Below are 13027 nucleotides of genomic sequence, written 5' to 3'. Positions count from 1 at the left end.
ATAAAAAAATGATGTAGAAAGTTATGCTGATATTGATATCTTTAACGATTTATAAAATAATTATAGGAGATCAGTAAAGCAATGAATTAAATCAAATAGTCCCTTATGTTACTTAGGAACAATAATTGTAATAAACTGTTAGTATAATTTAGTTTCATAACTTTAATAATATTTATAGAATTTCACTAAGCTTGTCAATTTTAAGAAGAAATTACATATATATACTTTTTTTACTAATTTGCGCATGTTGTGTTCACATATAATTGATGAACAATATCTAAACATAACATTTTGTGATTATTATACCATTTTTTTATGTATTGTTTATTGTTTTTGAACCATAATAAATAAAATAAAAACACGTATAAAAATAATCATATAATAAATCAAATATAGTTCAAAGGCATGGGTCGTTCCTGATTGTGTCTTTATAAACTGTATCTCTGTCCTCAATAAATGTATATACAAGTACAATGTTACTACAAATAAATTTAAAAAATAAATTCAGGCCTGTTATTGCAAAAAAGCTTTTTTTTTTTAAATAGAGAGATATGACATATATCTTGTATTCTACGCAGGCTCATGTTATATCATAGTCACACGGTATATAATATAAAATGATCATCATAAAACTAGAATCCACAGCTAATAGAGCAAAGGGCACTGCACCGATAAGTACATGTAGTTTTATCTTGATCAGGAAGGTAAGGTGATCAGTCTTTCACTTAAAAATCTATAAGCAAAAATTTCATGTTGATCCTCCCAGGAATCGAACCCAGGACGCCAACCACTGCAAAACGTGGCCGACTTATCTCCACGACTTCCTAATTTAGGATTTTTACCTGAGAGTATCCATCGAGTCAAAAGTCATTGTCTAGGATTTCGCTTTTTTATCACACACATAACTGTATTTTTAATCTGCCCGGACACAGAGAAATACTTTTAAGGGGAATTTATCCATACCGAGCAAAGTTAAATTAAGGTGATACATTTAATTGAATAAAAATAAAAGAAGCTAGATATAACAAATTAGGAATTTAACACTTTCGTTTGGGGATAAACCGTCTAATTTATTTGTACCCAATTTACTCGTATCCCGACTAATCTAATCAATTATGTGGCACTCGCTTGTTTGTTAGTTGGCAAATTCATTAATTGCGTCTTACCCTGTGTTCTGTGCTGTGCTGATCTGTTATATGCTGTGCTGATTGGATATATTATGCTGAGTTGTATTGTGCTGTGCTGTGTTAACTGAACCTTACGGCAGCGACGTATTATTATTTATAGACCAAACAAACATGGATTTGTTTTGATTCTAGGGAGACAATTATTTTGAAGGAATATGATGGTTTGATAAAAAAATGCAAGGAACATTTTGATTTCGAATTAATTATGAAATTTTAAGATTTCACGGTCGTTTTGTAAGCGTCGTGGTTTTTGACAGACAAACTAATAAGACGCGTTTTGGTGTGATGATCCAGATTATTCCAGAGTGAAAATGATGGAGAGCTTTTCCGAGCCTAAGCGTGAAACAAATCCGCGAGTTCCAGAAATACCCCAACTAAAATGTTATAAATACGACTTTAAAAAAATAAAAATATTTGTTAACATACTATTAAACTAAGCCAAATAAAAAAATAAAATAATGCGTCGTATTATCAGCGCTACGATTTCTTAAAGTTTTGTCTTTTTGAAATTACTTTGCGTGTGACGTCTCAAGTTCTCTTCCCCTTCTTCTCGATGAGTTCTGCTGATTCTTCAGTTGACTTACTCTAAACCGGAAACCTATCACAACTCTCTTAGCATTTATTGATTTGGAAAAAAAACTAGAGACGTCATACAAAGTTGTTCAGTTTAATTAAAATGATTGTTATTTTTAAAAAAATATTTTCAAGAAACTTCACCGCACAATTTAAGGCGTAGAAATACATTTTTTGTATCCAATTTCCCGTCGGGCTGAACTTCCTCATCATAATGTTTGCTGTTTGAACGGGGAAAAGCAAATATAAATAGGTTATTATTATAAGAATTCGTCAGAAAAATATTTTTTAAAATTGATGCATTTTGAACATTAAAGGGTAAGATTATGCAAAAAATTAAATGAATGTGATTATTAACAAAAAAGTTATTGAAAAGAATAAGCTACCGGGAGACTCTAGATACTCCCTTTAGACCCGGATGGATCAATATTTTTTGATGTGTTGGTCAGTTTGCACGTGTGCTTTTTGCAATTTGGTGACTTATTCCAGCCATAACCACAAAAATCCGGATTTCGTGCTTTAAATTGTACATGCATTCCCCCTTCTAACTCCCCGCTGTGCCGTCAGGCTAACGGATGGCGCGACATTAGATCAGTGCTGTTCAACGTGTCACAATGAAAGTAGCGCGATGTCATACATCATCCTATCGCAACAGTATTTTATAAAAAATGTACGAATTTTGCCGAAAACTAGAAATATTATGAAACACTACCATGACAACCATAATGTTTTTTTTTTAAGTCGTATTTATAGCATTTTAGCTGGGGTATTCCTGGTACCTCTCGCAGGAGCTCGCGGTTTTTTTTTCAAGGAAAGGTTAAACTATTAATCGATAAATCGTAATGTTTACTATTTGCACTAAGGGAAAGCAAAGACAAATAATGTAAATTATTATTGAAAGAATTCGTCATAAAATATTTTAATAATTTTGATATATTTGTAACATTATGGGCATAGAATTATAATACATATACCAGTAGGCGCGGAGAATCATGTTTGCATACATCACACTGTGTCCAAAAGTCTGAGATCCCGCCTGCGCGCATGCGTCAAGTGGCCGCGTAATGTTACCAGACCGCGTACAATATATATTATCATATCACGAATATAAGATAATTTTGTGTACTGTTATGTTCTGTTTTCACACGAGAATATTTTACTGATTGGATTAAAAAAAAAACAGATGCTTTTATTAGGCAAACGTAAAAAATCATTCAGTAATTAAGTCAATTAATACCGTTTAATATTATACTAAGGTTTATTAATAGAAAGCCGGGTAAAAACATTGACTACCCTGGCAATACTAACAAAATATCTAGTTTGTTTTATTTAACAATCTGACAAACGCTAAAATAATCTAATTCTTAAAGTATATCATCGTGAATTCGTTACTTACACATAAAATGTGTTCCCTCCTTATTCTCTTTTAATCCCAGTAGTTTTTTGACATTTAAAAACGACATAACACGGCATGATTAAATTTAAATCGGCATTTGCGTACTAAGCGACGTCTACAGAATAACTAAGGGCCTAAACGTAAAACTATTAATTTATGAATAGTTTAGTTGGCATCAGTTTGATGCACGTATGCGGTTTCTGGATTACGTAACGCAATAGTCCAGAAACGTAATAGTCCAGAAAACGGAATAGTCCAGAAAACGGAATAGTCTAGAAACCGCGTACATGCATCAAACTGATTCCGATACGTAATTAATGTATAATTTTATGATGATTAACAAAAAAATATGATACTGTTGGACCCTAGATACCTCCCTTAGGCTCAAAAGAGTTATAAAGGATTTTTATACAAGAAGAAAAAAAACACTGAATCAGGATTCTGGTTCTGTTTTACACATACAGTGTGTTTTTTAACCCCTGTCACATCCGAAACCACGATGATCAGTATGAGCAAGAAGACATATTGGCACATTAAAAAAAAATAGAACGACTAAAATCTTAAAAAATAAAATATAGAAAAAAACAAATGGTTGCTTACTTCTTCAGGGAAGTAACGAGGAAGAGGGAGGGGGGAGTCTGATACACCGTCAACCGCACGGCCGCGCCCCCTTCGCTTCTCCCCTGCAGAAGTAAGCCACCATTTGTTTTTTTAAATATTATATTTTTTTGAGTTTTCTTCGTTCTAAATATTTTTAAAATATGCTTACATGTCATCTTGCCTATACTGATAATCGTAGTTTCGGATGTGATAGGGTTTAAAGAACACCCTGTATAAATGAACCATCATCCGCTCGGACACAGCGACACAGACAAACCCACATTCCCCGACCCATTTAAATCGGTTTGTGATAGTTCGTTTGTTTGTTCGTAATAAAAAAGGAACTTACTGTCTAGCCACTTGGAGTCGTATTTCAGGGTCCTCTTGAAGTGGTATTTCTTCTGGCCGGTTCGAAAGTCATAAAGGTCTGTCCTGAAGATGACGGGGTCCGCCCTGGTGAACTCGGCGTTGGTGCCCGCGTACAGCGCCGGCAGCTGGCCCGGGTTCCCGTGGCGCACCCACACGGCCGTGGAGTTGTCGGACGGGTCATATGGACACTTGGCTATGCCCATGCCTATACCGGGGATGTACTCGTGGCGAGGGAGATGAGTTAAATTAAGCTGAAAAAGCATTTTGTCGTGAATTAAATTGAAATTGAAAAATAAAATAAATAGATACATAATGTGCGATACAAAAAGACACGTCCCAACTCCTTGGGACTACTGTTCTGTTTTGTGATGAGATTAATATTTAAAAAACAATTTAAAACAGCAAACATACGTTTTTTATTATAGCCTTAAAATGATGAATTTCATAGAAAATTTATTTGAAAAAAATACCAGAAAAGTAATAAAGAAAAAAAATATACATAAAGAATTTAAGATGAATAAGTCACTCACATACCAAAATAACATTAAAATTCCTAAATTCCACACAAGTTATGGTCAAAATAGCTTTATCTTCAAAGGTGTATAAAATATAATAATCTCCCCAATGAACTAAAAACAATTAAAAATAATATATATCCATAAATAAATTTAAAGTTAATCTAAAAAATTGTTTTGAACACGTGTAAAAACTGCATTAAATGTTAATTATTATTAATGTTTTTTTCTTTAAATATTTTATGTTTTTATTTTATTTTTATTATTATTTTTTCTCATATGCTCGTATATTCAAAGTTAAATAACTAGTTAGTTAAATTACTAATTAGTTACTCTAATAAATTAACAACTACAACAGTTTAAGTCACTCTCCAAGCACAAGAATTGCTCTCTTTTTTTGGAGAGTTACAATGATAACATTTACTAGATGTATACAAGTAGATCTGTACAGAATTAATAAAAGATATGTACTTCTTATGAAATTTATTGATAAAAAATTTAAAAAATCAATTTAAGTCTAGTTATTCTATTCGTTGTTATTGAAACAAAATAATATGAAAAATTAAATAAAATCTCTGAGGCTTTAAATTGGGACAACATATTAGGCTAGGAACTTATGAGAAATGGCCAATATCATAAAAGCACAATACTCTCTAATAGCAAGAGTTAAGAGTAAACAAAAAATAACTAGTGTGATAGATGTCGATCTCCAAAGTAAATATGTTCAGCAGCATAGCCGCTCTTATTTATCGGCATGGCCAGAGGCAGGTTGTTTCTGGATGTCGGGAGGTAAAACAACAGATATCCATCCGTGATAGCGGAGTAATTAAAAAAAATCATGGCAATGATAAAACGACATAGAAAACATATACAAAAAACATTTTTGACTTAGTTTGATGGTCAATTAATAACTTTTTTAAAAATCACTGAACATCCTCAATGTGAAAAATTTACTTAATAGAGGCTGGAGAAGTGACTTCCAAAGGTGAAATATAAGGTGCCTCATATTGAGGGGTATCCGAATCACCCCCATGTATGTTCCGTGATTTTGCGTAGTTTTCAAGTTATGATTTTTTAATGAATTTTTGAAAATTTTCGACCAGATCGTTTATTTTCTTTTTTTTTTTCAATTTGTGGAAGGTTTTTTCGGGATTCTCATTTTTGTAACTGATTATTTTTAAATTGTACTTTCACTCATAAGGTAATAACCTGTGTAACGTGAATGAAAGCTACAAAAGTTTTGACCTAAAATGGAGAATTTAATTTCAAGAAAGTCAGATTTGAACTTTCAACGTAAAATTTAAAAACCAATTCCTTTGATTTCTAAGTAACTTTAGAAACTGCGATAGACTCTAAGCTTTTGTAATAATACAAAAAAATATTACTTAATAAGCTATTATTCGCTGAAATCACCCTTCAAGGATACTGAGGTGGAAAATTCCTAAGGATAATTATGATAGACAGTTTGTAAACTAACAACAAATATCTGTTGTAGATAAAATGGCGACACAATTGATACATTTTCCACCTCAGTATCTTTGAAAGCTGATTTCAGTAAATAATAGTCTATTATCTATTACTTTTTTGTACTATTACAAAAGCTTGAGTCAAGCGCAGTTTATAAAGTTACTTAACAACTAAGGAATAGCCCTTTTAGCTTTTTAATTTTATGTTGAAAGTTTAAGGCTAACTCGCTCGAACTCAAATTCTTTATTTTAGGTCAAAACTTTTATAGCTGTCATTCATGTTTACCTTATGAGTAAAAGTACAATTTAAAAAGAATCAGTTACAAAAATAAAAACCCCTAAAAAACCTTAGAATCCCGAAAGAAAATAACCGATCTGGTTTAAAATTTTCCAAAAATCATAACTCGAAAACTACGCAAAATCACGGAACATACATGGGGGTGATTCGGATACCCCTCAATATGAGTCATCTACATTTTATCTTTTGACGTCAATTCTCTGGCCACCTGTATAATCACAACTTGTATAAATATTCAATTTTTAAGTATCTACATGTTTATGAATAATCACAGTGAGTCAAGTTTAGTTACTATGATAACAACAATCTGTAGTTATTTCTCGCATTGCCAATGTGAGATGGAATAACGTGTTCATTTATTAAAAGTCAGTATGGCAAATAATATTCGTTATTCATTGTTGTTAACAAATCATTGATTCGGGTAGAAATATTGCTGATATGCGTCTGATTTATTGTATCAATTCTATTCAACCTGAGTTGGAGTTCAATAAGGAGAATTAAAGATAAAATAGAAAGAAAGGTTACTTACATAAAGCACCCAATCCTTGGGACTGTGGGCGTTGGTCCCGCAGACATACAGCTTCTCTCCATCCCCTAAAGGTTGGATCACCCTAATGTGGTTTCTGCACTCGAAGTGTTCGGATTTCCCCTTGGACACGCACTGAGCCACGTGACTGGGCTCCAGAGATAGAGAGTCCCTCTGCAAGAGAAAGTGAATAATTAATCGGGAGATTATAAATACAATATCGCCTGGCGCTAAAATACGAGTATTTGGTGTTAAAGCAAATACACCAATGCCGTTAGTAAGTTTATAACAATAAATTTTAATATTGAGGTATTTGCAACATAATTTTTACCATCCCAGACTGCAAAGACAGCAAAATAAAATATTAAAGTTAGTAAATGACCTACCCTATCTAACAGCAACTAAAGAACTTTTTAAACAAACTAAGCAATTAAATGTAACTAAACTCTTTAAACTAGAATCTTTAAAATTTATTCATAAATTAGCCACTAATGCAAGGACAGTCGAGACTAATAAACCATGGACTGAAATTATACAATAAACTACCAGACAAAACTAAGCAAAAGACTCAGATTAAGAAAAAGATGTTAAAAATATTATATATTTTGTTAAATATATGTAACCAGTAAGGGTTTACCAATAAAATTTAAAAAAATTAAAAAAAACATTAATTTTCTGTTATTTCTGTTTTTCTTTAATTTTTATTAACTTGTAATATGTATTTGTCCAATTTATATAATGTTTGTTTTAAAAAGTGTGGGAGAAATAAAAAAAACATATAAGACTGGCAATACGGATATATAAATGAATTAACAACGATACTAGTCTTCAAAGAGAAAAACGGAATAAGAAGGGAGGAAAAGATGAGTGATTAATGAAGAGAAAGAAGATGTTTCTTTAGGCGTGATTTAAACAGATATTTTATTTTATTTGATTTAGGAAACCAACGGTCTACATACATATTTAAAGTAAACAAGCAGATATAGTGTATAAACTCAGAACCAATAACAGATTTCCACAAAGTATACAAAGTTAGTAAAGAAAATCTAATACATATTATATAATTACATATAAGTTTTAATATATAAAAATGTTATTTTCATGTATATATATATTTTAATAATCAAAGAAAATACATTTAAATAAAAAAAGAACAGTTATTGTAAATTGGGCGGGATTGGGACAAGGATGCATGAAGATATGATAAGGAGGGAAAGGGTGATGTACATATTTATCATTATAATGTCTATTAAATTCTATAATGCATTTTTAGTGTCAATTTTAAATCTGACAGAGTGATGTTTGTGTAGTCTATGTCTTTAAATTTTGTATTGTACACTGAAAAAATCCTACGAAAAAAGCGTTTTTAACATACGATGTTTTACTTATTGGTACATGAAACAGGTGGTATTATACCATTTACAAATCCTGGCTGGAACATGTATTGTTATTAAACTAAATAATTTCGCACAGTCAACTACTCCTGTCATAATTTTGTAAAGCAGTAGTTGATTCCCACACGCTGAAAAATTCTTTGTAAATTAAATTTGTCGGCCTCGTGGTGTAGTGGTCAGCGCGCTTGCTCACCACGCAAGAGGTTTCGGGTTAGATTCTCGACACGGTTGACATAAAATATTTGTTCAAAAATGTATTTTTACGCCGCAAAAATGTATAAGACTGATCATCTTACCTCATGTAACAAATAAAAGATCGAGATGCAGCGCAATTGGTGAACCGTTTACTAATGCAGTGCCCTATGCATCATTCGGTGCGTAAAGAGGAATGATAATAAAAATAATATATTAAACAAAAAATATTTAACATTTTTATTTTATATTTAATGTTTCTACCTTTCCAACGGAGCAAGATGCTTGTTTTTAGAAAGGGAGTATTTATATAAAAATATTTTAATTAAAAATATTTTTTCCTTTTGTTCTGGTTATTTATTGCTTGGCTTATGCAAACAAATGTTTTTTTTTCTAGTTTATATACTGTATAAGTTATTTTGCGCGGGTCTGGGTACATTCCTTTATAAACACATTTAGAAAAATATATACACGAGTATAATTAAGTAAGTGTAGAAACATCTTTAATAGTGGATGGGAGATGATTGTACAGTCGAGCCGCATGGACACTAGATGAGTTAAAGAAGAAGGAGATATTCATCTAACTTTCGAACAGTTGAATTGTTTTTAAATTTTATGGTCGCTGTTAGTAAATTTGTTAATTGCTTACTGTTAAAAGGCACCCTTACTTCTTAAATATCTTTGAAACATATTCAACTCAAAAAGTAAACAAATGTTTTTTTATTAGGCAACATGAAAATGAAAAACAAAATAAATTTAAAAGTCCAGATCTAGGCCAGTTAGATATTCTTTCGGTTAAGGAACCACAGTTGGGGTGTAATGTTAGTTAGGCTCCTCGAGGTGCACCTTAGATAATGCTAGATGAACTGACAACTGGCGTCAAACAATCCCTTAAAAAATATAAAAGAAAGCTTTATCTCGAAAAAAATTCGTTGTGAACAGTGGAATTGTGCTTAACCCATTATGTCTTGTATTTTTAAATTTTAATGTTGAAATAGTGCATTTTATTGATTCAAATTAAAAGCATAAAACTATTTACATTTATGTAAATATGTCCTACTTGATAACATAAGAGATAACTTTATAATCCAAATGTTTTAAAATATCTGCAAGCATGTAATCGTGGACCACACAAAAACGGTCGGAAAAATACGGAAAACATTAAAATTTATGTGTTTAAACTAAAAATTAAGGACATTACAAATTGCGTTTTTAGTCAAAAAGTCATTGTTTCAATGTCACTTCCGCCACAGCGAAATATTAAAAAAAAATACTGGTGATAAAAAAATACTTTGAAAGGCAATAGTAATATTACTTAATAGAAAAATACAATTAAATTATACGTGTACTTGGCAATAACTCAAGATAGCTTCAAAGTTACGTAAATATTTAAATAGAAGAGCCTGTCATATTTTTTAGGGTTCGTTATTCATGGATTATGTTTTGCTGAATTCGAGAAGATTTGATTAAAGTTTCTAAAAGGTCTTTCGATAAATTTAATGAAGCTAACCTAAATACTCTGTATTTCTACTAAAAGAAAATATCAAGTTTATCAACAGTATATTCCTGATGGATTTCTAGAGCTTTACTAATATTTGATGGGTTTTTATGGAGGCGTACGGAATAACAAACATTTTTCATACGAAAACTTCTAAAAGTTCTCAAGAGCACGTCACAAAAATGAATCATTAGTTCCATTGAGTGATTGTGTAGTGTATGTATATTGTAAAGGGATGTCCCTAATTGACCGCTGTAATATAATATGAGATAAAAGCCTCACCTCACACCTCCCCCTTTGGTTATGTAGAACGCCAATAGTACAATAGGTCTATGGTCCTGTAGAATACGCTTTCGTGGCCTAGAGTGAGAAATGCGTTTGGTTTATCCTCCTTAGTGTTCTAAGTACCGAGCTTAGCGCGGATTAAGTTATTCGCGGGAATAACTTAGAGACCCGGGAATTACTTCCAGAATTATCTCTACCCTCCTGGAATGGTGCAAAGAGGCGGAGGGATTATTAACGTAATAATCATTGTTTTCTAAAGATATCGGACTTGCAGAAGACGGAAAGAGGAATAATTTTCAGTGAGTATCACCTAATAATTGAATTGCTTTATCCCACGTTTATAATTCTGTTATTGAGTGTCCAGGATCTCGCCTGTTAGTGACTTGAATGTCAAACGACTTGTTTTGTAGTGGCAAAGAAACATTTTCTCTCAGTGCTTTTGGATTGAAATCTTCTCAATAAATTATCAAATAACGATCTAGAACTTGTCGTTGAATAATAATGAAGAATAAATTATAATAAATAGGCGATTGTGTCTATTTACGAAGTCAATTAACAATCTAGGTATTATACGAGTTAACAAAAGTAAAAATTATGATTTATTAACGCCCAAAGGGCTTTTACATGTAAAAAGAATATAAACAATTTACAAATTTCAAAATGTAAAAAAAAACATATATTTAAAAAGCAAACAAAAATACTAGGAACTAAATTATTAATCAATATTAAAAAATAATTGTTTCTTAAAGTTTGATAAACTTATAGCTAATACATATATTTTATCAGTGTATTTGTTCCCGAGAGAGTGAATTGTCGGAAACAGAGAATTAATGTGCGAATTCGACGAATATATATATATATATATGAAAAGTGTCTGAAAGAATTTTAAAATAAATGTATAAGTTACTGTAAGGAAATGTAAATATATATAGATGATGTAAATGTACATAATAGTTTATATTAGTTTTAATATAAGCAAACTTAAGAAATAAATAAAAAAATAATAAAAAAAAATAAATCCAAAATAAATATGAAATGTAAGAGATATGAGTAAAAAATTGGTAAGCATTAATCGTTTAAGTTGTAAATAATCAGATATATAGGAAATTGAGACAAATTTTAGAATTTGTTATTTATTTATTTATAAACGCCCATAGAGCTTCTACACAAATAGTTTATATATATATATATACACGAGGAGGGACCCAAAAGTAACGGGAATCGCACTGTGGTGGGGAGGGAGAGTAGGATTACCCATTTTTCAATCCGGAGTCCGTTGGGGACACGTCTTTTGAGTTAGTATGCGAAGTTCTGTTGCTGTGAACGTATCAGTTCGTCTGTGGGATTTTTTTTAGTGAATTTTTTTTTTCCATTTCCGAAAACGTGATGGCCGATTGTCGAGACCAACGCGCGGCTGTGAAATTTTGATTCCTGTTGGAAAAATCGGCCGCGGAAACTATTGCAATGCTTAAGACTGCTCATGGAGATGCTGTCCTAAGTAAAACTAGAGTCTACGAGTGGTTTTCACATTTCGAAAATGGAAAAATATCAATTGAAGACCAACCCTGTTCAGGACGCCCCTCAACGTCAAGAACTGACAAAAACATAGACAAAATAAATGCTCTCGTTCGTGAAGACCGTCGCCGAACCATTGTTCAACTCTGTAAGATGTTTGAAATATCACGGAGTTCAATTTAGAGGTTTTGCAAAGATTGAAGAAGAGTATCTGGAAGAAAAGGGCAGATCTTTAGCGCACAAGCAACTGGTTCTTCCATCATGACAACGCGCCGGCTCACACCTCTCTCTCCGTAAAGCTGTTTTTGACCGAAAACGGCATGACACCAATTGTTCACCCCCCTTCTCATCGGATCTAGCCTACTGTGATTTTTTTTTTGTTCCCCAGACTCAAAAGGGACATGAGAGGAAAGCGTTTTGCCACTGTGGAGGAGGTAAAACGAAAATCGCTGGAAGGCCTAAAGAACATTAAAAAAAAATGTTTTGAACAATGGAAGGATCATTTGCAAAAATGCAATGTGTTCAAAGGAGAATACTTGGAAGGTGATCAAAATTTGGTGTAAAAATATTAAAAAATAAAGAAGTTATGACGATATTCCCGTTTTTTTGCGTCCCCCCTGGTATATATATACAAATAACCATACAAAAATTAAAAGCACGAAGCTGAAAATAAAATTATGAATTTAATTTAGGTACAGGACCTGATCACCAACGGCGAGGTATACAATAAATCTAAATCATATCTGTGTTGATTTGTAAGCCGCTTCATGCGAGTAATTAACGAATTTAATGAATAATTAGTACTACGATAATGACTGTGAAACAAAAAATCTGGTTGGTCTACGTGAAATGTGAAAATTCGTGAAACTTAATTTACCGTAAAAAAACAAATTAAAAATAAGATTATTGTGTAGTTAATAGAATTAACATTAGCTGCTGAAATTTTCCTTAGTAGCTAAATAAAATCAAATCAAAGTCTATCTATGACGTTGTTGTCTCAAGTTAAGGATAATGAAGAAACCTTCTTCACATGACATTTATAATAAATTTGAATGATTTGATAATTTATTTAATAGACAAAGTAGTACATACGAAGTAACAATATATTTTGTCTATTTGTAAATCAGGAATACCGTCATCGCCTACAATATGCATGGCGGGATTCTTTTTACTGCCGAAGTGGAGGAATCCATCCACATCTCATCTCATTTTC

The 13027-nt window shown here is 31.8% G+C and overlaps 1 protein-coding gene across 1 annotated transcript in view; it reads right to left on the bottom strand.

The window, feature by feature from the left end:
- The window catches only part of LOC148282013 (semaphorin-2A-like), a 635924-nt gene that overhangs the window by 16686 nt on the left and 606211 nt on the right, over positions 1 to 13027 (bottom strand). Inside the window, exons 4-5 of the mRNA XM_088225727.1 lie at positions 6934 to 7104; positions 4106 to 4376 (exon numbers count right to left, since the gene is read on the bottom strand). Coding sequence (XP_088081853.1) covers positions 4106 to 4376; positions 6934 to 7104 — 442 coding nt within the window. The remainder of the gene's footprint in view (positions 1 to 4105; positions 4377 to 6933; positions 7105 to 13027) is intronic.

This window comes from Micrasema longulum, unplaced genomic scaffold, assembly GCF_059751315.1.
Source record: "Micrasema longulum isolate JH-2025_06_02 unplaced genomic scaffold, ASM5975131v1 h1tg000383l, whole genome shotgun sequence".
NCBI lineage: Eukaryota > Metazoa > Arthropoda > Insecta > Trichoptera > Brachycentridae > Micrasema > Micrasema longulum.
Note: the sequence above shows the minus strand (reverse complement) of the source record. Positions and strands in the feature narration are given on the sequence as shown.